The sequence below is a fragment of the Micromesistius poutassou genome (genome assembly GCF_964030765.1).
Source record: "Micromesistius poutassou genome assembly, chromosome: 7".
Classification (NCBI taxonomy): domain Eukaryota; kingdom Metazoa; phylum Chordata; class Actinopteri; order Gadiformes; family Gadidae; genus Micromesistius; species Micromesistius poutassou.
This window is the reverse complement of record NC_140277.1, coordinates 20,745,739-20,773,485: the sequence shown is the minus strand read 5'-3', so window position 1 is coordinate 20,773,485 and position 27,747 is coordinate 20,745,739. Positions and strand designations below refer to the sequence as shown.

The following is a 27,747-nucleotide window of genomic DNA, read 5'->3' as shown; positions in this document are numbered from 1 at the left end:
TCACAACCCTGTGAACACATGAAGGTGAGGGTGAAGGACACTCACCAGAGAGGGGTTACGGCCCAGGACCAACACGTTGGGCAGAGACATCATCACCAGCTGCTGGAGACTCTCCTGTAACACAAACACACAGCGTCAACAGATGGTCTCCTTCAGTGTTAGCATGATGGAGCTAACCTCTAGCATGATGGAGCTAACCTCTAGCATGACGGAGCTAACCTCTAGCATGACGGAGCTAACCTCTAGCATGACGGAGCTAACCTCTAGCATGATGGAGCTAACCTCTAGCATGACGCTAACCTCTAGCATGACGGAGCTAACCTCTAGCATGATGGAGCTAACCTCTAGCATGACGGAGCTAACCTCTAGCATGACGGAGCTAACCTCTAGCATGACGGAGCTAACCTCTAGCATGACGGAGCTAACCTCTAGCATGATGGAGCTAACCTCTAGCATGACGCTACCTCTAGCATGACGGAGCTAACCTCTAGCATGATGGAGCTAACCTCTAGCATGATGGAGCTAACCTCTAGCATGATGGAGCTAACCTCTAGCATGACGGAGCTAACCTCTAGCATGATGGAGCTAACCTCTAGCATGACGGAGCTAACCTCTAGCATGATGGAGCTAACCTCTAGCATGATGGAGCTAACCTCTAGCATGACGCTAACCTCTAGCATGACGGAGCTAACCTCTAGCATGATGGAGCTAACCTCTAGCATGATGGAGCTAACCTCTAGCATGATGGAGCTAACCTCTAGCATGACGGAGCTAACCTCTAGCATGATGGAGCTAACCTCTAGCATGACGGAGCTAACCTCTAGCATGATGGAGCTAACCTCTAGCATGATGGAGCTAACCTCTAGCATGACGGAGCTAACCTCTAGCATGACGGAGCTAACCTCTAGCATGATGGAGCTAACCTCTAGCATGACGGAGCTAACCTCTAGCATGATGGAGTCTAACCTCTAGCATGACGGAGCTAACCGCTAGCATGACGGAGCTAACCTCTAGCATGACGGAGCTAACCTCTAGCATGACGGAGCTAACCTCTAGCATGACGGAGCTAACCTCTAGCATGACGGAGCTAACCTCTAGCATGACGGAGCTAACCTCTAGCATGACGGAGCTAACCTCTAGCATGATGGAGCTAACCTCTAGCATGACGGAGCTAACCTCTAGCATGATGGAGCTAAACTCTAGCATGATGAAGCTAACCTCTAGCATGACGGAGCTAACCGCTAGCATGATGGAGCTAACCTCTAGCATGATGGAGCTAACCTCTAGCATGACGGAGCTAACCTCTAGCATGATGGAGCTAAACTCTAGCATGATGAAGCTAACCTCTAGCATGACGGAGCTAACCTCTAGCATGACGGAGCAACCTCTAGCATGACGGAGCTAACCTCTAGCATGACGGAGCTAACCTCTAGCATGATGGAGCTAACCTCTAGCATGACGGAGCTAACCTCTAGCATGATGGAGCTAACCTCTAGCATGATGGAGCTAACCTCTAGCATGACGGAGCTAACCTCTAGCATGATGGAGCTAACCTCTAGCATGACGGAGCTACCGCTAGCATACGGAGCTACCTAGCATGACGGAGCTAACCTCTAGCATGACGGAGCTAACCTCTAGCATGACGGAGCTAACCTCTAGCATGACGGAGCTAACCTCTAGCATGACGGAGCTAACCTCTAGCATGACGGAGCTAACCTCTAGCATGATGGAGCTAACCTCTAGCATGACGGAGCTAACCTCTAGCATGATGGAGCTAAACTCTAGCATGATGAGCTAACCTCTAGCATGACGGAGCTAACCGCTAGCATGATGGAGCTAACCTCTAGCAATGATGGAGCTAACCTCTAGCATGACGGAGCTAACCTCTAGCATGATGGAGCTAAACTCTAGCATGATGAAGCTAACCTCTAGCATGACGGAGCTAACCTCTAGCATGACGGAGCTAACCTCTAGCATGACGGAGCTAACCTCTAGCATGATGGAGCTAACCTCTAGCATGACGGAGCTAACCTCTAGCATGACGGAGCTAACCTCTAGCATGACGGAGCTAACCTCTATATAACTCTATGAAGCGTTGATCAAAAATCCTTAAATTGATAATTCCATTTGAAAATCACCTAAAAAGGTACAAAGAAATCTGAACCAAAATACTGCTAAACCTTAGAAACATAACCTTAAATCTATTTGTTAATTGAAAACACAAAAAATAAATCTATTGACCTTAACATAATGAAGGGAAACAAGCCATTATGATCAAATATTCTCTCTCTCTCACTCTCTCTCTCTCTCTCTCTCTCTCTCTCTCTCTCTCTCTCTCTCACTCTCTATCCTCTCTCTCGCTCTCTCTCCCTCTCATCGCTCTCTCTCTCTCTCTCTCTCTCAGAGCATCTCTCGTCCGGTCTCCTCACGCTCATCTCTCTCAACTCTCTCCTCTCTCTCTCTTCATCTCTCTCTCTCTCTCTCTCTCTCTCTCTCTCTCCACTATCTCCGTGTGTTCTAACCAGAGGAACAGTTCTACATCTAGAACACGCGTGTGTACACAGCAGCACATGGACAGCCCTGTCAGAATAAGAGGACATGCTGACGTATTCAACATGCAGCCCACTGCACTGTAATCTCATCTAACCCCAAACGCTGGACTCTGCGAAACTCTGAGATTTAGCTGAGATTTACCACACACACACACCACACACACACACACACACACACACACACACACACACACACACACACACACACACACACACACACACACACACACACACACACACACACACACACACACACCAGGTTTAGAGCATTAACTCTTATTGGACTGACGTCTGGTTAGATCAGAGGAAGAGTTGATGACATTCCATCTTTGAAATAAACGCACAAAACCAGGATGGGACTTAAAAAAGTCCAGTAGCAAATGCAGAGAAAATAAATGAATACATTTAACCTTAAGCTCAAAACCATTAAACCTGTCCATATTAAACCACCGGCCCCAGACACACACGCCATACAGCTGCTGTGATATCAGTGGATGCCTTGTTTGGCTCCATCTGTCCGCCTGCATTGACCCCTCACTGCTCTCTGAGGAAACTAAGGAGCACTCAGTGGCGCCAACTTCAGGCCAACATTGGGGGGTCATAAATATTTCACTTATATCACTATATCACTTCTCCAAAGTCCTGCTTTCAGAATTTGAGGTTCAGAACAGTAGTTGATGAATTATTTACAAATTATTCACTAATTTAGAAATGTAGAATGGAAGGAGCTGACGTCACAATGCTCTCTGGCACCGTCCAGCTGGAGGGGCAAAGCGGGCCAAACTGTTCCCACCTGCAGGCTTACAGAAAGACTCAAACGCCCGTCTGTCTTTGTGGTGACTCTGATTGTATTGATCAGGGCCCGGTTTACCGGAACCTTCTTAAAGCCTTCTTAACGCTATGTCATTCCTAACCTCTACTTTAAGTTCTACCTTAACATCTTGCGTGTTTCCAGAAACGTTCTTTGCTACAAATCTTTCATCCGTCGTTTGTTGGTAAGGTTGGTCTGAAGCGCTCGTAGAACCTTCTTAGCTCTACCGTAGTGATGGTTCAGCTCCTGACACTGGTCTCTGCCACTGTACAGTAACCTTTAGAAATCCCTGTTGCACATGGAACTGCCACATTGGCAGTGTTGTGTTTCACCAATATACAGTACATTACATATACGGTACAGCAGGCGAGGTCAGCTCCACTCGCTTCCAATAATTTCAAAAACTCAACATGAACATAACTGTCTTCTAAATTAAGGAAATTATACTGGGAAACGAATAAACCATTATAAGCAACGAGTGAACTTAATAAGCGGTCTAAATACTTTTTTCAACCACCGCCTCTTTCCCTTGACGGTGCGCAAAGCCCGCACACAGACAGGTAGCAAAAAGCAAAGCAGTCTCAGCATAAACAGTATTGTATAATAAGCTAAATAAACTATTCAAAATGTAGCTTTCATTTCAAAATGTCTATTTTCATAAATAATAAGTCAGACACCTTGCCTCATTTGAACGGCTGCGACAGATGTAATTAAGGATGTAATTGCCTCAATCTCCTCCGCTGTTTCTATATTTTCTATATCTTTTTTAAATCAGTGTAGGCTATGCTATGTTCGCCCATGATTAAATAAATCTTTAGGCCTACTAGAAGGATTTTGAGCAATGTTTTAATCGCAAAGACTGTAATATTTTTTAGAACGCTAAAAAATAGGAGAGGTGTGCCCGAGCACACCTCTCCGAAGTGTACTGAGGCCACGGAATTTAACTGTACTTGAGTTCAGACGGCGTGCTCACACCAGCCAAACGATCTAGACTTTAGGGGGCAGACGTACTCAGGCACGGTACAGATGGCCTAGTGTGAGGGCGCCCTAAGACACCACTCTGCCTCTGTTGGGCCGTGTGCTGCAGGCCATGACCTAGGCTGGGTGTCCCCTACTGCCATGAGGAGGAAGTTCAGCTGTACAAATAGGAACTATGACATTGTTCCAATTATGAACTATGAGGACTATGAGGTAGAGCCTAGTAGGGACTACGAGGACTACGAGGTAGAGCCTAGTAGGGACTATGAGGACTACGAGGTAGAGCCTAGTAGGGACTATGAGGACTATGAGGTAGATCCTAGTAGGGACTATGAGGTAGATCCTAGTAGGGACTATGAGGACTATGAGGTAGATCCTAGTAGGGACTATGAGGACTATGAGGACTATGAGGTAGATCCTAGTAGGGACTATGAGGACTATGAGGTAGAGCCTATGAGGACTATGAGGTAGAGCCTAGTAGGGACTATGAGGACTATGAGGTAGAGCCTATGAGGACTATGAGGTAGAGCCTAGTAGGGACTATGAGGACTATGAGGTAGAGCCTATGAGGACTATGAGGTAGAGCCTAGTAGGGACTATGAGGACTATGAGGTAGAGCCTATGAGGACTATGAGGTAGAGCCTAGTAGGGACTATGAGGACTATGAGGTAGAGCCTATGAGGACTATGAGGTAGAGCCTAGTAGGGACTATGAGGACTATGAGGTAGAGCCTATGAGGACTATGAGGTAGAGCCTATGAGGACTATGAGGTAGAGCCTAGTAGGGACTATGAGGACTATGAGGACTATGAGGTAGATCCTATGAGGACTATGAGGACTATGAGGACTACGAGGACTATGAGGCCTACGAGGACTATGAGGACTACGAGGACTATGAGGTAGAGCCTAGTAGGGACTATGAGGACTATGAGGTAGATCCTATGAGGACTACGAGGACTATGAGGTAGAGCCTAGTAGGGACTATGAGGACTATGAGGACTATGAGGACTACGAGGACTATGAGGCCTACGAGGACTATGAGGACTACGAGGACTACGAGGTAGAGCCTAGTAGGGACTATGAGGACTATGGGGACTACGAGGTAGATCCTAGTAGGGACTACGAGGACTACGAGGTAGAGCCTAGTAGGGACTACGAGGACTACGAGGTAGAGCCTAGTAGGGACTACGAGGACTACGAGGACTACGAGGACTATGAGGACTACGAGGACTACGAGGTAGATCCTAGTAGGGACTGTAGCAACCAATAACGTAATAACTGCCAATAACGTAATAATTTAAATGTAATCAAGCCAATAACGTAATAACTTTTTGACAATAATGTAATAACTTATTACGTTATTGGCCTTGTATAAAAAGGATCCTTTGAAAATATAATAACTGAACCAATAATGTAATAACTGAGGTATCACTTTATTTTATTTTCAATTTCTGGAGAGAAACTGTCACACTTAGCCTTAATATTGCTTCTTGCAACACTGCTTGCATGCTTAAATATGTGACTTTCCAGATAGCCCTCCACCCTCATACCCCCTCCACAGGATGCCTTAGAGGAGCCAAGAGTCCATTTGGATTTATATGTAACTCTTAGGATTCTGTTATAGTGACAGTTTCAGAGTTTAGAGTTAGAATAGGTTACTTAGAGTTACCCTGCAGGGGTATGGGAATTATTAGTTCTTCTAACATGTTGATGCCAGTTAGTCTTTGTGTGCCTTAATCCCACTTGTATCCACGCACAGCAACATCACACACACGCGCACAAACACACACACATTTGATGTGCTCCATTGGATTTCATTCCTAATTTCTGTTGTTTAAAAAGAAAACTAATGTCATCTACCGAGTCAGCGACCATTCTGAACTAGTGCTGGAGAAGCACGTTCTGCTCCCTGCTTATTGAGGAATGGTCTCCATTCAGTGGGTATCCTCCAACACAAGATGAATATGTGGTTGGGTGAAGATGAATATGAAGATTAATATATATATATATATATATATATATTTTTTTTGTTTTGTTTATATTATACATATACAAATATTAATTTAAACTGAGGGAAAAAAAATGTGGTCAGAAATGTGATTCCAAGCAAAGAATATTAAAAAGAGTCTTGCATTCAGCGTGGTATGATACAGGCTGGCATTAACGGAATGCTAATGACTAAACCCAGCATAGCAATATGGCACTGGGATTATCAGGAGCTTAGTCTCATAAATAAAACATCACCGAGGCTTTAGTCCGAGGGCCCCGCCCCCCGCCCCCCAGGTCCCACTAGGCCCCGCCCCCCAGGTCCCACTAGCCCCCGCCCCCCCGCCCCCCAGGTCCCACTAGGCCCCGCCCCCCGCGTCCCACTAGCCCCCGCCCCCCAGGTCCCACTAGCCCCCGCCCCCCAGGTCCCACTAGCCCCGCCCCCCAGGTCCCACTAGCCCCCGCCCCCCCGCCCCCCAGGTCCCACTAGCCCCGCCCCCCAGGTCCCACTAGCCCCCGCCCCCCAGGTCCCACTAGCCCAGGTCCCACTAGCCCCGCCCCCCAGGTCCCACTAGCCCCGCCCCCCAGGTCCCACTAGCCCCCGCCCCCAGGTCCCACTAGCCCCCGCCCCCAGGTCCCACTAGCCCCGCCCCCCAGGTCCCACTAGGCCCCGCCCCCCAGGTCCCACTAGGCCCCGCCCCCAGGTCCCGGTTGCAGTGGTGCATTGTGGGTGGTAGCTCTCCTCTCCGCGGTGCAGGTAGCAGCACTAACGGGCTGACGGACCCCTCAGGTCCGTGCGGGCTGACGGACCCCTCAGGTCCGTGCGGGCTGACGGACCCCTCAGGTCCGTGGGGGCCCTCCTTGCGTCCACCGCCTCCCACAGACCGGAACCTTCTGTGGAGGCAACGCAGCCCAAGGGCTGTGATTGGTCCGCGCACTAAAACCCGACGCAGGACTGTGAAGGTGGAGGACCGCGTGGGAGCGCTGCTGACGGCGGGGCCATGAAGAGCCCTGACCCCCTGCTGGGGTCGGCCCCGCCTCCACACTGCAGCACCGCTCACGTGCACTAAGTACTGAAACGTGCACGCTCCCGGCCCGGCGACGCCCCGCTGCTGGAGGAGCTTCAGCAGGGGGGGTAATGGTACGCTGCGTGTGTCACATCCTCCCCAACCCTGAAAGACTAAATCACACCCCTTCTGCAGACAGATAGTTACCATGGCAACTGGGAGATGGGATTCTCCTCCCCATCATGGGCTCACACACACACACACACACACACACACACACACACACACACACACACACACACACACACACACACACACACACACACACACACACACACACACACACACACACACACACACACACACACACACACACACCTCAGAATACAAACCTGTGCACTGCGGTTCCTCAGACAATGGGAGGAAGTGGTTCCTGCTGCAACACATCACAGTCAGCTCTACTGCACCATGATGAGGTAGAGCTCTACTAGAGGCTCTACTGCACCATGATGAGGTAGAGCTCTGCTAGAGGCTCTACTGCACCATGATGAGGTAGAGCTCTACTAGAGGCTCTACTGCACCATGATGAGGTAGAGCTCTACTAGAGGCTCTACTGCACCATGATGAGGTAGAGCTCTACTAGAGGCTCTACTGCACCATGATGAGGTAGAGCTCTACTACAGGCTCTACTGCACCATGATGAGGTAGAGCTCTACTAGAGGCTCTACTGCACCATGATGAGGTAGAGCTCTACTAGAGGCTCTACTGCACCATGATGAGGTAGAGCTCTGCTAGAGGCTCTACTGCACCATGATGAGGTAGAGCTCTGCTATAGGGCTGCTCCTGATCCATCAGCTCTGCCAGAGGGCTGTGGTGACTAACCCTGGGCGGACACCAGCTAATAGTCTCCTACCTCCACACCTCACTCACACACACACACACACACACACACACACACACACACACACACACACACACACACACACACACACACACACACACACACACACACACACACACACACACACACACACACACACACACACACACACACACACACAGTGGCTTTTTCAAATTGTTGCTGTGGTTGTGCCAAAGCGAAGCCCTGAGTTGTGGTGTTCTACTGAGAGCTGCACGGGGCTCAGTGGAATCCACTCCACTCATTCCAGCGGTGGGCCGGCCAGGAGGACCAGACACATCACAACAGGACTAGAGGAACATTCTTTTAAAAGCTTGTTTTTGGAGGTTTTTCATGAGCAGCCCAGAGTTCAACCGTTGGCTGTGAGCGTGATCAGACACGCCGGGTTGGAATATAGAGCTCAACAAAACGGTTCAATTCACTCACAAACAAACGGGGACAACAAATGAGGGCCAGCATATCGACTGAACCCAGCTGCAGTTTTGCTTCCTCTTAATGCAACCAATGTGGGTTTAAAATAACCCTGTTTCTCACACACACACACACACACACACCCCTCTGAGTGCATAACAAACTAAGTAAACGGCCTTCCCTGTTAATGAATCAACCATCAATTCCTCTCAACCTCTTTCCACCAGACACCAAAATACCATTCAACTCCATTTCTACTTCATATCACGACGAGCGTTGCCAGATAATCACCCAAATGCTGCACAGCTAATAAACAATCACAGAAGCAGGAGGGGAAATGTTTTCAATCACAGGATGAAGTCCTTAGTGAAATCAGCTCCAGTACTGGTTGACTAGAATGAGAACATGGTGTTACTCCGTAGCGTGGCCACAGCGTCAGTGTACTGGTTTGTTACAGCGATGATTAAACCACATTATACTAACCGCTGTCCGGGTGAACTCATGTTCATTCATGGACCAGTTGATGTATTCAAGTTCTATTGACGTTTTGTTCAGGCCCTTTTATTCATGTAATGTTATCTCGGTCTAATGACAACATGGGCAACGTTTAGAATGTTTCAGTACGCCTAAAAGTGTGTCCCACAGAATCAGATTCCACTTCCATATTTCAACACAATAGGCAAAATACAATGAACCCGGCCCTCAATAACTAAAGCCTGGTTCAACCGTCTCACGGTTCAGAAGGTCTCCAGTGGATTCACATTAAGACTTATTACACAAAATAGGCAGCTACAAAACAAGTACACAAGTACACAAGTACACAAGTACACACTCAGCGACCCGCCCATAGAGGGCTTCTCTCAATACATTCCATGTTTTCAATATGGATCACCTTCCATTGGCATTTCCGTTCACAGTATTGATTATTGAACTATTGCATATGGTTGCCAAGGTGATGGTGCCCGTGGAGGCAGAAGCAGCGGGTTGGTTTGGGGTATTAGAGGGACCCTCTCCGGGGGTACGGACCACTGGTCACACAATAGACCATCACTTTATTACATTTACTTGATTGGATCATTTTGGCATTGATGAGCAGGGAGATGATTGATGATGCTGTTCCTCTGAATGCATCCCATGTTTTGTTTGTCAAAGTTGGTAACCCTGAGCCTAACTCCTCCTAGAAGCCCACGGTCATTAGGACGCCGTGGGGTCTGCCCCGCTACACTCATGGTGACATGAGCAACTTAAAGGAGCCTGAGGGTGAGAGCGACCAATGGCTAGAGGCTGTCATTGAGTTACAGCAGTATCCACTTATGTCTCAATACTGAAAGGATGGTGACAAAGCTGACTATAGAGAGAGTCTGACAGGTTACAGGCCCAGTGAACGTCACCAGGTCCATCATGGCTTCACCTGAGCAGAGATAACCTCTTCTGTAGCTGCAGATGGCTCACACTCGCTACAGCGCTCACATAAAGCATCATTCTTACAATGGGTATAAATAAACAGTGGAATAACGATTATTTTTCATGCTGGTATTTGAGTAGAAATACCTCATCAATAATGGAGATTTGCATGACGTTATAAATGCCTGTATGCTATGGAGAAGAATAGCTCGTAGAATAGAAAAACTAGAATAGCTAGTTAACACCGTGGAGGTCCTCTCCCATCAAAGTCTGGTTATATCAAATCCTTGTTATATAGAAGCACGGCTTTCCAACTCTCTCTCTCCGTGTGTGTGTGTGTGTGTGTGTGTGTGTGTGTGTGTGTGTGTGTGTGTGTGTGTGTGTGTGTGTGTGTGTGTCAGACTCATGAACTCAAAGTCACATGTGTCCTGGGGCCGAGTGTGTAACAACAGATCTAGGATCAGGCTCCCAGGGGCCCATCAGAGAGAGCCTTTGTGCTCTCCCTGTTATCTAAGTCCTTTCCAATCCTTTACATAATCCCCTTTCTTTCAGTGTATGAAGATGTGCTTATTGAGGACAGGATATCTTTTACTATTTAGTAGTTCAGCTCTGAAGAACCTAAAGGCCTCGAGGCCCAGAGGGTGTGAATGCTTCCTTTAACCCGGAGCCCCCTGACCCCTGACCCCACACCAAGAGCCCCCTGACCCCTGACCCCACACCAAGAGCCCCCTGACCCCACACCAAGAGCCCCCTGACCCCTGACCCCACACCAAGAGCCCCCTGACCCCACACCAAGAGCCCCCTGACCCCTGACCCCACACCAAGAGCCCCCTGACCCCTGACCCCACACCAAGAGCCCCCTGACCCCTGACCCCACACCAAGAGCCCCCTGACCCCTGACCCCACACCAAGAGCCCCCTGACCCCTGACCCCACACCAAGAGCCCCCTGACCCCACACCAAGAGCCCCCTGACCCCCCCCTGACCCCACACCACGAGCTAATGCCTCGTTAGCACGAGCTAATGCCTCCTTAGCATGAGCTAATGCCTCGTTAGCACGAGCTAATGCCTCATTAGCATGCAGTGGTCAAACAAGCTCAGAGCGGGTGAAGAGCCCAGAGCGGGTGAAGAGCCCAGAGCGGGTGAAGAGCCCAGAGCGGGTGAAGAGCCCAGAGCGGGTGAAGAGCTCAGAGCGGGTGAAGAGCTCAGAGCGGGTGAAGAGCTCAGAGCGGGTGAAGAGCTCAGAGCGGGTGAAGAGCTCAGAGCGGGTGAAGAGCCCAGAGCGGGTGAAGAGCTCAGAGCGGGTGAAGAGCTCAGAGCGGGTGAGGAGGTTGAGGCGCTGAGTTGAGCCCAGACCCTGGACTGTGTTCTGGCCCAGCGTTACTGGAACAAGAGCTAAAGTGTGTTGTAATGGTTTATTTCTTAGGGTACTTTAAACGCTATTATTAGAATAAATACTTCTTCTGAAAGCTAGTCTCAATACAATAATTGCTGAATACAAGTTCTAGTGAATAGCTAAAGCAATGTAATAAAAATCCCTTAAATAAAATGAGCTGTCAGGAAACAGACATTTGGGTATTTCCTGAAATGGGTTCTCTAGTGTATAGGGTCAGTGTCTCTGCATAGTGCTACTTCCTGGAGAGGTCTAGGCTCTAACCCTCTGTGCATTCCCACAATATGAGAGTGCACAACATCCTGGAACAACGGCGTCCATTTCTATTTGTTGGACCACCACTTCATACACGGGAGATAAAAGCACTCGGAAAAGTCACGTGATTGAATAGAAGCAATGCAGTAAGGTCCAAGCCTGCTACGTCACTACAGTTCACACACCCCCGGTAGCTTGGCGCTCCATATGGCTGTCCCAGGAGCGAGCGGTAATGACATTCACGTCATGGGAAGCAGGGTCCAGGAGGCTGCTAAAGCTGTAAGATAACATAGATCTGAAAGAGGCTTAAGGTCAACTATTTCATTTATTTTAGTGTAGAATCTGCCATTTTGCCCACTTGTAATGGGTAAATACTAGGGGTGTAACAAAAACCGATTTGAATCGGAAAATCGATTTTGATTTAAAAGATGCAAATCTTCTGAATCGAACTGAATCGAATCGTTCCATTTTAAAAATTTATCGTTCCTGAATCGTATCGTACCCCATGTATCGAGATACGCATCAAATCGTCTTTTATTGGAGATGCACACCCCTAGTGAACACCATCACTGGTAATGGGTGAACACCATCACTGGTAATGGGTGAACACCATCACTGGTAATGGTAAACACCATCACTGGTAATGGGTTAACACCATCACTGGTAATGGGTGACCACCATCACCGGTAATGGGTGACCACCATTGTTCCCTGCCTATTATAGGGGCTTATCATTTGTGCTTGACAGTATAGACACATGTTAGTGTTTGATGGTTTTTGTTTCTGTTTGCAGTCCTCCCCTGGGGCCGCGTGAGTCGGACTTCCTGTGTCCTGACACCGTGTGACCTCTGGTGACCTCCACCCGGCCCTCCGCCCTCGGCCCTTCGCCCTCGGCCCTTCGCCCTCGGCCCTTTGCCCTTTACCCTCGGCCCTTTGCCCTTTACCCTCGGCCCTTCGCCCTCGGCCCTTCGCCCTCGGCCCTTTGCCCTTTACCCTCGGCCCTTTGCCCTTTACCCTCGGCCCTTCGCCCTCGGCCCTTCGCCCTCGGCCCTTTGCCCTCGGCCCTTTACCCTCGGCCCTTAGCCCTCGGCCCTTTACCCTCGGCCCTTTACCCTCGGCCCTTCGCCCTCGGCCCTTAACCCTCGGCCCTTCGCCCCCGGCCCTTCTCCCTCGGCCCTTAACCCTCGGCCCTTCGCCCCCGGCCCTTCTCCCTCGGCCCTTCTCCCTCGGCCCTTGCGTTTTTGTGCTCTGACCGGTTTACAACGGCAGTGACTTTGTGGATCAGATGAAGACGCTCCTGGTTAGCATTACTGCTGCTGTGGAGAACGACAAAGAGTAGAACTACTGTAAACAGGAAGTGCATTCCCCTGGTTGTGAAGAGGAAGACACACTGAGAACTTAACAAATAGGGAACTTCAAACTACAAATAGGGGCTAGAACAATGTTTTATTCACTTTTATTGGCTGATACCGACATTCAGTGATTAATGCTTTATTTAAATGATTTCCATCCAGCCTAAACTCCAAGCCACGTTATGCTTAACATTAACCTACTACAGAAATATAACAAAAACTATCACTATTTCCATCGCTTATGGTAGTTCTGGTAGATATATGAGGGGATGCTTATGGAAGTTTTGGTAGATATATGAGGGAAAAAATGCTTCAAAAGATATGCTGTAAAAACTACTACTGCTCTAAACAGTGGGGAGGACAGAAGAGCAGGACAGCCAATCCCATGGCAGCGTTGGTGCAGCCCAGACTGTAGACACAGGGGCCAGCGACGGTGTTTTATATCCTGTTCATTCTCAGGCCAATATCCACATTTAATGAACTAATATCACATTACTATATATGGGCGGAGCCCTACTAACCACTAGAGTTGAATCGTGATCAGAAGGTGTTCATCAAGGGCTCCAGCCCCCTCTTAAATGCAGGGATTCGAACATGCCGTGTTGTTCTTTGTTGTTCTCAAAGCCTTTTACAAACTAGATTACTCTGGGTCTACAAAGTACCATGCCATAAAAAGCCTTTAGGTTTTGTCTGAAACGTCCACTATTGTCCCATTCCACAGGAGTGTGGCCCCCTCACTTCACCAAACCAACAGGAGGGGTCTTCTGGGGACGGGTGGAGGAGGCTGATGGGATGGACAACAGGGGGTCTTAGGCTGCAGGGGGTCTTGAGCTGCAGGGGGTCTTGGTGTAAAACCGTTTGCAGACACGTGGCTGGACAATGGTGCCTGACCATGAGGTGAATACAGGGAGATTAAGAGCCTTAATATTCTAGATGGACTTAGATCTGACTTGATATTTATGTTTTTTATAGAACAGGAACGTAGCCAAAGACGTAGCTCCATATGGCCTTACAGATATTGGACAAGAGAAATGTATCACAAATAATACATGTTAGAATGTTTTAGTGTTTAAGAGCCTCTCTGAGGAGAGTAGGTAACCTGAGGTCTTCCAGACCCTGGCCCCCGTCCTCATCGTCTGCTCAAGGCTACTGGCCGTAGGCCAGTGCTTTTGGCTCGGTGACAGATTATTCTGCTTGGCGTTTTGAGAAGGCCTAGCAGGGCTTATAGAGTTAAGGCAATACGATAGGCTTATTGTTGAAACAAGATGACCAGGACACCATTAACAAGATGCCTGTGGCCAAGATGGAGATCTGAGGAGACAGAAAGACTCTAACCAATGGATTGCTCCAAGGTTACTAGAGGTATGTTACATTCAGACTAGAAATATGAGGGATTCATTTGTGACAAAAAAAATAATTTTTTTTGCTATTTGGCACATCATATTTGTTGCTGACTATTATCTGCACAAAAGGCAAATATGATACATGTTTATTAGTTATGCTAACGCAGATGCAATTCAGAAGTTCAGACAATATCAACCTCCAATGGGATATGAAGATACGATTATGAAAAATGCAATCACATCCTCTGAGACCGTCCCTCTGGGAAACCCCCACGGTTTTAAGATATCTCCATGGTTACACGGTGACTTACACGGGTGTGTAAGTCCTAACTTTGGCCAGCCGTCTCCCGTTCAGTTCCTGGTCAGTATGGCTGATGCCACACAACAGATAATTAACCCCTAGCCAAGACCGTACTGTTTAGTTAAAGAAGATGTCCTGGGCATATTTATTCAAACAGCTCAAATAAAATATAATCGTAAAACACATTCAAATTGATAGACATGTCATAGTTTGCAAATATACATCACATTGAAAATGATCTTCTGGTGCTCATTATGGCACCGCAGGGTGCGGGTCGGTTCAGTCTGAGGGGTGCTGGTCTGAGGCGTACCCTCACTACTGGGCTGAGGGGTGCTGGTCTGAAGCGTACCCTCACTACTGGGCTGAGGGGTGCTGGTCTGAAGCGTACCCTCACTACTGGGCTGAGGGGTGCTGGTCTGAGGCGTACCCTCACTACTGGGCTGAGGGGTGCTGGTCTGAAGCGTACCCTCACTACTGGGCTGAGGGGTGCTGGTCTGAAGCGTACCCTCACTACTGGGCTGAGGGGTGCTGGTCTGAAGCGTACCCTCACTACTGGGCTGAGGGGTGCTGGTCTGAAGCGTACCCTCACTACTGGGCTGAGGGGTGCTGGTCTGAAGCGTACCCTCACTACTGGGCTGAGGGGTGCTGGTCTGAAGCGTACCCTCACTACTGGGCTGAGGGGTGCTGGTCTGAAGCGTACCCTCACTACTGGGCTGAGGGGTGCTGGTCTGAAGCGTACCCTCACTACTGGGCTGAGGGGTGCTGGTCTGAAGCGTACCCTCACTACTGGGCTGAGGGGTGCTGGTCTGAAGCGTACCCTCACTACTGGGCTGAGGGGTGCTGGTCTGAAGCGTACCCTCACTACTGGGCTGAGGGGTGCTGGTCTGAAGCGTACCCTCACTACTGGGCTGAGGGGTGCTGGTCTGAAGCGTACCCTCACTACTGGGCTGAGGGGTGCTGGTCTGAAGCGTACCCTCACTACTGGGCTGAGGGGTGCTGGTCTGAAGCGTACCCTCACTACTGGGCTGAGGGGTGCTGGTCTGAAGCGTACCCTCACTACTGGGCTGAGGGGTGCTGGTCTGAAGCGTACCCTCACTACTGGGCTGAGGGGTGCTGGTCTGAAGCGTACCCTCACTACTGGGCTGAGGGGTGCTGGTCTGAAGCGTACCCTCACTACTGGGCTGAGGGGTGCTGGTCTGAAGCGTACCCTCACTACTGGGCTGAGGGGTGCTGGTCTGAAGCGTACCCTCACTACTGGGCTGAGGGGTGCTGGTCTGAAGCGTACCCTCACTACTGGGCTGAGGGGTGCTGGTCTGAAGCGTACCCTCACTACTGGGCTGAGGGGTGCTGGTCTGAAGCGTACCCTCACTACTGGGCTGAGGGGTGCTGGTCTGAAGCGTACCCTCACTACTGGGCTGAGGGGTGCTGGTCTGAAGCGTACCCTCACTACTGGGCTGAGGGGTGTTGGTCTGAAGCGGACCCTCACTACTGGGCTGAGGGGTGCTGGTCTGAAGCGTACCCTCACTACTGGGCTGAGGGGTGCTGGTCTGAAGCGTACCCTCACTACTGGGCTGAGGGGTGCTGAGGGGTGCTGGTCTGAAGCGTACCCTCACTACTGGGCTGAGGGGTGCTGGTCTGAAGCGTACCCTCACTACTGGGCTGAGGGGTGCTGGTCTGAAGCGTACCCTCACTACTGGGCTGAGGGGTGCTGGTCTGAAGTGGACCCGCCAGTGGAAATGCGCCATTAGAGAAGATATTCCTGAGATATCCTTGGACCTGAAGGATTTTTTCTTCATCTTTTATTCACAAATGCTATCCAAACTAAAGCTAAAAAAGAAGCGGTTCTTTCTTACCTGATAGTAGGCTTTGATCTGCCCGATGAGAATAGAGAGGTTCTGAATGCGCAGTGAGGGGTCATTGTTGACTTTCTTGTTGGTCCTCTGCACGGTCGCCGTGGGATTTCTGTAGAGGAAATGATTCTGATTAGTCAACGTAATGGAAACGTATTCCAGCAACTCCCTGACTCTCCTTATCATTTTCCTTCAAAACAGCATGAAAAGAGACAGAGGACCCTCGTTAAAGGTGCCATGACATGCCACCAGGTGTGGTGTGATTAGCCGTTACAAGCCGTTTTGGAAATCTCCCCCTTATGACATCATAAGGGGCAGAAAGTGGGCGTGTCCACCTAGATGTGTGCTGATAGATCAGTCCACCCGCCTACCCAGTGGACCGTAGCAAACGGACACACACACCTGTGATGTCAGAAGGGGCAGATTTCCAAAACGGCTTGTAACGGCTAATCACACCACATCTGGTGGCATGCCATGGCACCTTTGAAGCACGCTTAAGTAACACTTGAGGGTAACTTAAAGTGCATTAAGAAGAAGGCAGGCCCTTTATCCAAAAATATATTTGAACTGATGTTCTTGTCCCTTGCAAGACCACAACCTCCCGAATGAAACAAAAGTTTGTTGAAGATAACTCAAGAGGTCCAGCGCTGCAGACCGGGGCTACAGATGATGGGAAATGATCCAAATGAAACCACAGTCCCGGCTCTTCAACCAGCAACCACTAACCAACCACCAACCAACCAACCACCAACCACTAACCAACCACTAACCAACCACCAACCAACCACCAACCAACCACCAACCATTGAACATAAACAGCTCCCAGGCTGGTTCATCACAGACCAGGAGGCAGGACTACCAGTGATCACTGGTTTCAGAGCCCCCCTTCCTGCCCCCCTGGACCAGATACGCTGACATTGACGCGCAGAGCGCTGTCAATGTCCTTTAAAAGTGCTTGTTTTTGAGAACGACATTCGCAGATTTTCTGTGTGACAACATTATGGAAAGGTTCCAAACAGATACACATACGTCTGACATTGGCTTATGCTTCATCTACTTCTGCTTGAAATACTAATAAATGAAATAATAATAGTGTTCCATTGACCGCCTGATAACAATGTTTGGGTTGGTTTGTTCTTGTCCACACTGGGACAAGCCAAGTGACCTCTGTCTAGCATCCGTCTCCAAGCATGTCAGCAGCATGACCTATATATGAGGTCATTAAGCATTCACTCAACAGGGAGGAGGGTTGTGCATGCCAGTTGCATCGGCAGATGTGCATTGATGCATGCGTCTGCATCTGTCCTCGTACACGCTACCCTGGTATCATTTGTGTTACCTGCTGCATTAAAGAGTTGACCTCCTCCTCACAATCCAGCTCTCCTTCCCCACGCACAAGGTCTGAATGCTCCTGAGACACACTACAGTACCGAGGGCTGAGCATTAACACACTACAGTACCGAGGGCATTAACACACTACAGTACCGAGGGCATTAACACACTACAGTACCGAGGGCTGAGCATTAACACACTACAGTACCGAGGGCTGAGCGTTAACACACTACAGTACCGAGGGCTGAGCATTAACACACTACAGTACCGAGGGCTGAGCATTAACACACTACAGTACCGAGGGCTGAGCGTTAACACACTACAGTACCGAGGGCATTAACACACTACAGTACCGAGGGCTGAGCATTAACACACTACAGTACCGAGGGCTGAGCATTAACACACTACAGTACCGAGGGCTGAGCGTTAACACACTACAGTACCGAGGGCATTAACACACTACAGTACCGAGGGCTGAGCATTAACACACTACAGTACCGAGGGCTGAGCGTTAACACACTACAGTACCGAGGGCATTAACACACTACAGTACCGAGGGCATTAACACACTACAGTACCGAGGGCATTAACACACTACAGTACCGAGGGCTGAGCATTAACACACTACAGTACCGAGGGCATTAACACACTACAGTACCGAGGGCTGAGCATTAACACACTACAGTACCGAGGGCTGAGCATTAACACACTACAGTACCGAGGGCTGAGCATTAACACACTACAGTACCGAGGGCATTAACACACTACAGTACCGAGGGCATTAACACATTACAGTACCGAGGGCTGAGCGTTAACACACTACAGTACCGAGGGCATTAACACACTACAGTACCGAGGGCATTAACACACTACAGTACCGAGGGCTGAGCATTAACACACTACAGTACCGAGGGCTGAGCGTTAACACACTACAGTACCGAGGGCATTAACACACTACAGTACCGAGGGCTGAGCGTTAACACACTACAGTACCGAGGGCATTAACACACTACAGTACCGAGGGCATTAACACACTACAGTACCGAGGGCTGAGCATTAACACACTACAGTACCGAGGGCTGAGCATTAACACACTACAGTACCGAGGGCTGAGCATTAACACACTACAGTACCGAGGGCTGAGCATTAACACACTACAGTACCGAGGGCATTAACACACTACAGTACCGAGGGCTGAGCATTAACACACTACAGTACCGAGGGCTGAGCATTAACACACTACAGTACCGAGGGCATTAACACACTACAGTACCGAGGGCTGAGCATTAACACACTACAGTACCGAGGGCTGAGCATTAACACACTACAGTACCGAGGGCTGAGCGTTAACACACTACAGTACCGAGGGCATTAACACACTACAGTACCGAGGGCTGAGCATTAACACACTACAGTACCGAGGGCATTAACACACTACAGTACCGAGGGCTGAGCATTAACACACTACAGTACCGAGGGCTGAGCATTAACACACTACAGTACCGAGGGCTGAGCATTAACACACTACAGTACCGAGGGCTGAGCATTAACACACTACAGTACCGAGGGCATTAACACACTACAGTACCGAGGGCATTAACACACTACAGTACCGAGGGCATTAACACACTACAGTACCGAGGGCTGAGCATTAACACACTACAGTACCGAGGGCTGAGCATTAACACACTACAGTACCGAGGGCTGAGCGTTAACACACACGGTCAGACATCACACTGACCCAGTGTGATGTTGATGCACACATTTAACCACTGCTGCTAGACAACTAGACACAATAACATGTATCCACTTCAACGCTCAGTACAGCTGACGGTGTGTTCCAGATGCCTCGCACAACACCTGCACCAGTTGCACATTTGTAAACCTCCCAGCGTTCTTGCAGCGTTTCACGGAGGAGCGGCCCCTGGGGGCCGGTCCCCTCGGGGCTCTGAGGGGCCACCAGGTCAGTGAGGCGACCGTACCACAACCACATCTATTGTCATTTTAATGTTGAGAGTTAAGAGTAGTGAGTTAAATGCTCTTACACACTGGATTACATTGCTGCTTTACTCCGGTCACCAATGTATGCATCGCACGGTCTTGCTGTGCGTGCAATACAATGTAAAGTTGTGTTGTTTGTTTTGGAGCTGGTTTGCTAAAGAGGCTAATGTAGCTAACAATAACAATGACGAGCCAATGACTCACAGACGAACGGGAACGCTATAAGTGTAGAGTGGGCGGGGCACGAGGCATCTGGAACACACCATTAGTTCAGAGAAATATGACAATGAAATAAAGAAATAGCTGACATCAAAATTGTCCAAACGCCGTACCACATCTGAAAAGGCATTCTGACAAAGGTCAAAAATCTCACACACACTTTTGCTCCCTCAGTTGACATCATAAAAATGACACAATGATGATAATGATGAACATTTATTGAACTGTCTGTAAATCGTGGAAAAATATTTAAAAATAATGAAAAAATCTGCCGATGCCGATACACGTACAAAACGCAAATATCGGCCGACACACACACACACACACACAGACACACACACACACACACACACACACACACACACACACACGGGGGGGGGGGGGTACTATATAACTCGCTGATTAAAACACAGTGGAAGCTGTAATCCTATCAGGGCTAATGGGGGCTCAGCGGTGGGGGGGAGAGGGAAGGTTCCAGTCACATTTTACCGGATGGAGGCAGTGGAAAGGACAAACCCCCCTCCCCCCCCCTCCGGCTAGCGCCAGGCTGAGCGGGGGGGCCGGTGCTCCACCCAGGCTTTAGATGGATGTGGACTGTCTGGCAGCAGCACAGTAAGCCATAAAGCCAGTAAGTCAGACAATTAGAGAGTCATCTGGCCCTCAGTAGCTGGTTCACAGCCACGGCCTCAGGGACCAGGGCTAACCTACATATGACAGGCTGCATTACAGTCAGCATGAACACACACACACACACACACACACACACACACACACACACACACACACACACACACACACACACACACACACACACACACACACACACACACACACACACACACACACACACACAGTGTGTTTATGTTCCTACAGTATGCACTTCATGCCTAAGCAGAATGAATGCGAGGCCAGAGCCCATGTGCTACAGTCGGCCATATGGTCACAGGAGAAGCACTTCAAGGCAGGTTTTTAAATCAGCGTTCTGTCTGAGGACGGCCGTACATAAGCCTTCACACGACAACATAGTACTAGTACATACAGAGTATATGCTAACACCAAGTCTGTTCCCAGCCCAGGTCCACTCCGTATAACAACTGGTCCAGCTGATCCACTGGTCTCTCCTCACTGGTTCTCCCGCTCCTGGTCTTGCTGAACCATGTGGGCGGACCACCTTCCATTCCTTAGCGAGGGCCGCACGGCAGCGGAACAGGTTGCTATAGTGACCATTAATAGTTAACAAGGTCTATGACGACCCAATCCCAGAAGAGGAGGCACAGGATGTCCTGAACGAAGGGGGCGGGTCCTTCCATTGTTCCATGAACACATGAACCCAACACTGTTAGGGCCACGTTGTTCCATGAACACATGAACCCAACACTGTTAGGGCCACGTTGTTCCATGAACACATGAACCCAACACTGTTAGAGCCACGTTGTTCCATGAACACATGAACCCAACACTGTTAGAGCCACGTTGTTCCATGAACACATGAACCCAACACTGTTAGAGCCACGTTGTTCCATGAACACATGAACCCAACACTGTTAGAGCCACGTTGTTCCATGAACACATGAACCCAACACTGTTAGAGCCACGTTGTTCCATGAACACATGAACCCAACACTGTTAGAGCCACGTTGTTCCATGAACACATGAACCCAACACTGTTAGAGCCATGTTGTTCCATGAACACATGAACCCAACACTGTTAGAGCCACGTTGTTCCATGAACACATGAACCCAACACTGTTAGAGCCACGTTGTTCCATGAACACATGAACCCAACACTGTTAGAGCCACGTTGTTCCATGAACACATGAACCCAACACTGTTAGAGCCACGTTGTTCCATGAACACATGAACCCAACACTGTTAGAGCCACGTTGTTCCATGAACACATGAACCCAACACTGTTAGAGCCACGTTGTTCCATGAACACATGAACCCAACACTGTTAGAGCCATGTTGTTCTATGAACACATGAACCCAACACTGTTAGAGCCACGTTGTTCCATGAACACATGAACCCAACACTGTTAGAGCCATGTTCTCCAGGGCAGCCGTTACCAGTCCGGTTCCACAGAGACTTGGGAACGGTCCTTCCAACCTCCCTCCTCTCAGTCTGCCTGAGCAGAGACCTGAGAGTTCATCAGGAAGGCAGACAGCATGGAGGCCCTCACGAGACGTAGGGCAGAAAGAGGTCAAAGGGAGAGAAAGAAATGAAAGACATCAAACTTCCACCAAACCCTTGTTCCACGTTCGTCAAGGTCAAATACATGGAATCTGGGAAGTCAAGCCCTACATCTACATGTACTCTGTGGCAAGCAGCCAAGGGAGAAGCTTTAATGCCAGAGGTTGGAGGAACGATGACAGTAAGGCCCAGGCAGCAGCAGTCAGGGCTTAAGCTGTCTATGTAAACTCTGTTTTCTAAAGTCACGTTTCGACCAAAACGAACCGGAAGCTCTGGTCCAAGGACTGCATTTCAACTAAAGGCTCCTTCTGCCCCTGGTTGTCTGTTTTGGTGTCTTGTGAATGTTAGGCAAGTTTTAGTCATTTTAGATCAAGCTGCACATAACAAATAAAGAACAAGAAAAAGGGAGAAATACAGAGAGAAAAAATTGAACAACAAAATCACGACAACTATCAGTTACGATGTGAATATGTGGCAGTAAAAAATACAGAGGAATTCAACCCTAAACCTCATATAGCCAGTGAATATGAGCTTATGCTCCGTACAAAATATCCTATGTATTTTGAGAATTCACTTTTTATGGTGTTAAATTTTTAATCCAAGTGTAAGATAGCCAGTTCTTTAATACATTATTATAAAATTATAAAGAAATAAAAGTAGGCTACCAAGGTGTGTTTCACACCAAAAGCAAAGCCAAAATCAACACCAAAGTTCAAATATTCAAATCAACTAGAACAAATTTGCATCGTTTGCACGAGTTGAATAGCAGCATTGAATTTAATTTCCTGGTTTAAAGGAATCCATTGACAAAGTGGTAGACCCTCACTAGCAGCCACTAGAGGGAGTGCACGGCGTAGCGTTTCCACGATCGAGGCCACGCATTTGGTGGGGCAACGCAAAATCTGCCTGGACCAGGCTGTTTGCATCACTCCATTCAAGCCACCCGCAGAAAATTGGCATCTAGACGCCTTTACATTGACTTTGAATGTATTGGCACCGCGCCTTGGCTTTTGTTATAACACATGGTCTGTTATGGAGGAAGTTGGTATCCAAAACGTCATGTTATCAAAAGCAACCTATATTCACGAACAGTGCAAGTAAACATTGGCTTGTAGCACCGACTGCCAAGTAGAATGATGAACACAAACAAATAACTGAATGTGAAAATGATATCAATTGTAGACCTAACCCTAACCCTAACCACTATCAGAATCAGAATCAGCTTTAATGGCAAAGTATGTTCACATACATGGAATTTGACTATGTATTCAATAAGAAGACGATTCAGCCTACTGCAGGTAGAAGACAACAATAACTAGGTTTGCGGCTGCAAATAGAAACCGAAAGGTGAGTAGGGAGGCCTTGGGGTTAAAATAATGTCCCCAGAACTTCATTTAGGGCCTGGTTCCTGTGGTGGAAACACACGTAGTTCCTAGTTCTGGGATAAAGTTCCTGTTGTGGAAACGTGGCTAAAGAGAGAAATAAATACTTCTTCAGTCTACACAATCAAATTATGAACCCTATCTGTGGCATTTCGATAGGAAGCACATGGTGCTTGTAACGACATGAAAGCATCAGAGATCACAATCTTTTACAAGGGCCCACCACAAACACATTGACACTGCATGGCCAGTCTGCCCCCATGGCAGAGCTGCTGTCTGTCGGGTCTGAAGCTGTTTTAGTTGATAAAAAGCTGACAGGAGAAGCAAAAGTCTTTTCTGTCAGCCAGAATGTGAGGGATAAAGATAGCAGCCTTTTGTTGAAAACATTGATTAAAAAAAGGCACACAATTATAACTCAAACCATGTGGTGTTTTGTGGGGTCCTCCGCTTATAAAATATGATGGCTATAAAAAAAACAGTCTTTCTATAGATGACAGGAATCAGCTACAACGTTTACACAACCATTGTGTAGAAAACCAATAAAGAAACATCTGAGACTATAAAGGACCCGTCCTGGCTTCACTAAAACATCTGTAGAATTGGTCAAAAACTTTGTTGTGGCATTTCCTCCCAAGAGCATTAAGCTTACGTAACTACGTGTAACTACTATGGTTTATATTCCAGGTGACGCCTGATGTTTGCGTGAAGCCAAGAGAAACAGTTTCCATGGTTTAATCACCCTGTAGTGACATTTAAAATGCCAAATATCCTCAAACCATAGTGTTTGTATTCCTGCCATTGTTGTCCATCAATGTCTTGGTATATCTTCAGAGGACGTGGGACTGGCACCATGACACACAGAGAGACAACACGTTTAGTGGATCTGCTGAGGAAGCAGGGAAATCAATTGGACACTTGTCACTCAGAGCCAACGTTATTGGCTCCCTTTGGCTGGCCGTGAATGCTAATTGGTTTGACAGCGAGGCGAGGGGAAATCTAATTGGCTAGATAATGGAGCGTCCCCGGTGTGTGGCCGTCGGGCCATCTGGGTCTTTGAGGAGGAAACCGTTAGCTAATCCCAGCCCAGCGGACACGCTGGACAACTGCTAGAGCTGCCAGGCTGTTCCTCTGTCCCAGTCAGCACATTTGTTAAAGAGGGACAAACATGTATTTATGCAACAATTCAGCACAGCAGTTTAAATAACCAGCCACCAATTGGGCAACGTTAAACTTGTTCAGCGTTCAAAACACAAAAAAAATGACTGCAGATGGGCAACGCCTATAACTCTGCCATCTCCACTGGGGCAATGGTCACAGAAATCTAAAAATGCACTTCTGTCTAAAAGCTCCAAGAACACCATGAATGCCTGGTGAAAGGGTTCCACAGCATGGGAAATCACAGTTCGTGGCGCCCACAAGGTCCGCTCTGTTTGGACGTTGGTATAAAAAGTTAGCATACAGTAGCAACAGTCACAGGAGAGCTGGCCGTAGACAGAGCAGCCTAACCGACACACCATCTGACAAAAGGACTTCTATGTGCTGCCAAGACGAGTGCCAGCAGCTGACCCCACACCCCCACCCCCACCACACCCCAGCATCCTGTTCAGCACGTTGTAAACCAGGCCCAGCCCTCTCTGCTCCGCGCTACAGGGTTCAGCATCAGACCGGTGAGGGCGGTATTCCTGAAACATGAAGAGCCGTCCTACGGAGGAGATGGTTGGAGATACACAGCTGGGAGGAATCACTGGAGGACCATCACCAACGTGGATTTGTAACACACCACCGACCACACGCTGCTCCTGACCTACATGGAGCCATCTTAGGGCACAATGTAGCGCCTCTCTCCCACCGCCATCCCCTCCCTCTCCCTCCAGGACCCTCCACCTCCCCACCGCCGGCCTGGGGCTCCAGGCCAGCGGGCAACAAGACAACCTGGACTTTTCTTTGACCATTCCTGTTGGTCCCTCGTAGACACAAATACACAGAGAAGGTGCATTAGAGACAGAGAGACCCAGAGATCTGTCTGTCTGTCTGTCTGTCTCCTCCCGGTGGGCCCTAGCAGGGGACCTGAGTTATGGACAGTAGGGGTCCATATCTCACATGCTGCCTGCTAGTACCGGGAATTCAAACCAGAGAGGACCTCATCATGGGGAGGCTTCACGACAGACAGACAGACAGACAGACAGACAGAGGCTTTTGTTGATTTCTCCACTCGAGGGAGGAAATGGGAGACGGAGGGGAGGAGGAAGACAGGAGAGGAAGGCAGTATTGTGCGGAAGAGAAGCGCATGTGGAGAGTGAGAGAGGAAATGGCCAGTGGGGGTTAATCAGCTCTTCACCCTCCACAGCTGTACAGTAGACACACGGCCTCACCAGCTGCTCCAACTCAAGGCAAGCTTAGCAAATGAACCTTCCCCAACAACAGTTAATAAACTAAAAGGGCTGACACTTTATTACAGCCATCTATAATTAGGCTACGTGTGGAAAATATGAAGGAAAAAAACCCTTTAGCTAAGGGGAAATATCAGCGTGGAGCCAGACAAAGGAATGGAAAGCTGATGTGTCAGATCCATGGATGTACGGTTATACGGGCTCACAACACGGACTGATATCAGGCCCTATGCGTCCTTGAAATAAAATCTGCATTTTACAGTCGGCATTAGCGCCGGTGCGTCTCTGCATCAGAGAACAGCAGAACGGGGCGTGCGGAGAGGCGATCAGCTGCAGGTGACAACAGAACAAAACAGAACATATTCCTACAGGAAGCAGGGCGACTGCAAGCGGATCGGTCTCCCGCTAATGCCTTGTGCGTGTGGAGACGACCCCCCCCCTCGCCCCCCAAACACACACACAAAAAGCCTGGGGGTTAAAAATAACAACTGCCAGCCAGATCTTTGACCAAATGAACCCACCCTGGCCCAATATAAGGCCCTATTGTGCGCAGTCCACAGAGGCGGTGTGTGAACACAGGGCGACCCGTTCCTACTGTTGTCTGGATGGATGTTGGGCTGCGTTACTCTGTAGCCATGACACGTTTACATGGAGGAGCGCAGGGACAGGGGAATGGGATAGGCCTACTTACATCTCAAGCATAATCTCGTTCAGGTATATCCCATCCACCAACGCAATATATTCCGATAGTTTGGATCCATCGCTCGTCGTCGGATGGACCACTGTCTTCACCTGAACACACAGACACATGTTAAATAGGCTGCGTCATGTCGACACACATTCTACACTGGTATAACATGCGTGATGGACTGGGTGATCGGGCTAAATAAACGTGAATAGTGAGGACATCACTTACCCAAGAAACCAGAGGCGTGAGCATGAAGTCCTCCAGCAGAGGAGTGAAGACCTCGCTGTCCATCATAGCGATGAGGCCTTCTACCAGATCATGAAACAGCTCTTCATTCCTTCACAAGATCTCGGATCTCCTGTTGGTGTCTTCCACGCCCCTCCTAGTGTCCGTTTATCGACAATCTGATTCAGTTCAACCGGCCCTCAGCGGCCCAGCATGCTGGGAGCTGGAGAACGAAGAACCAGTAACACCAGTAGCCCCGGTAACACGTCCTGAGACGCTAGTGGTTCCAGACTGCCGTCTTCTGTGGTGTCTTAAGGTCCTCTCAGCCGGGCGCCGGAGCACTGGGTCGGTCAGCCGTTTGTTCAACGGGACGTCTCGTCTAGAATCCCAGAAGAAAAGTGGGACGCAGGACCGCGTCATCAGTGTTCCTCCTCAAACACCAGAAACCCTCCCGCATAAAGACGTAATCCAGCAGCTCCCTGAAAGGCACCAAATCCGTCCTTTGCGTCTCCTCCGGCGCTCCTCGTGTCTCTCCTCCAGAAAACGGCGGCGGCTGCAGTCTACAGAGCGCAGCATGCAGCACTAAGGACCGCCTCTCTGTCTCTCTCTCTCTCTCTCTCTCTCTCTCTCTCTCTCTCTCTCTCTCTCTCTCTCTCTCTCTCTCTCTGTCGGTGTGTGTGTGTGTGTGTGTGTGTGTGTGTGTGTGTGTGTCTCTCTCTCTCTCTCTCTCTCTCTCTCTCTCTCTGTGTGTCGGTCTCTC

The 27,747-nt window shown here is 49.0% G+C and overlaps 1 protein-coding gene across 1 annotated transcript; it reads right to left on the bottom strand.

Annotated features, from left to right (window-relative positions):
• LOC311350641 (girdin-like) lies at positions 1 to 27,494 on the bottom strand (the record flags this gene model as incomplete). The annotated part of the gene is made up of 4 exons (XM_084470704.1): positions 26,991 to 27,494; positions 26,766 to 26,866; positions 16,563 to 16,671; positions 1 to 114 (listed from the first exon to the last, which is right to left on the bottom strand). Exons 1-4 carry the CDS (start codon positions 27,054 to 27,056, stop codon positions 1 to 3), a joined length of 390 nt encoding a protein of 129 aa, XP_084326830.1. The 5' UTR covers positions 27,057 to 27,494.
• Positions 27,495 to 27,747: the final 253 nt, after the last annotated feature.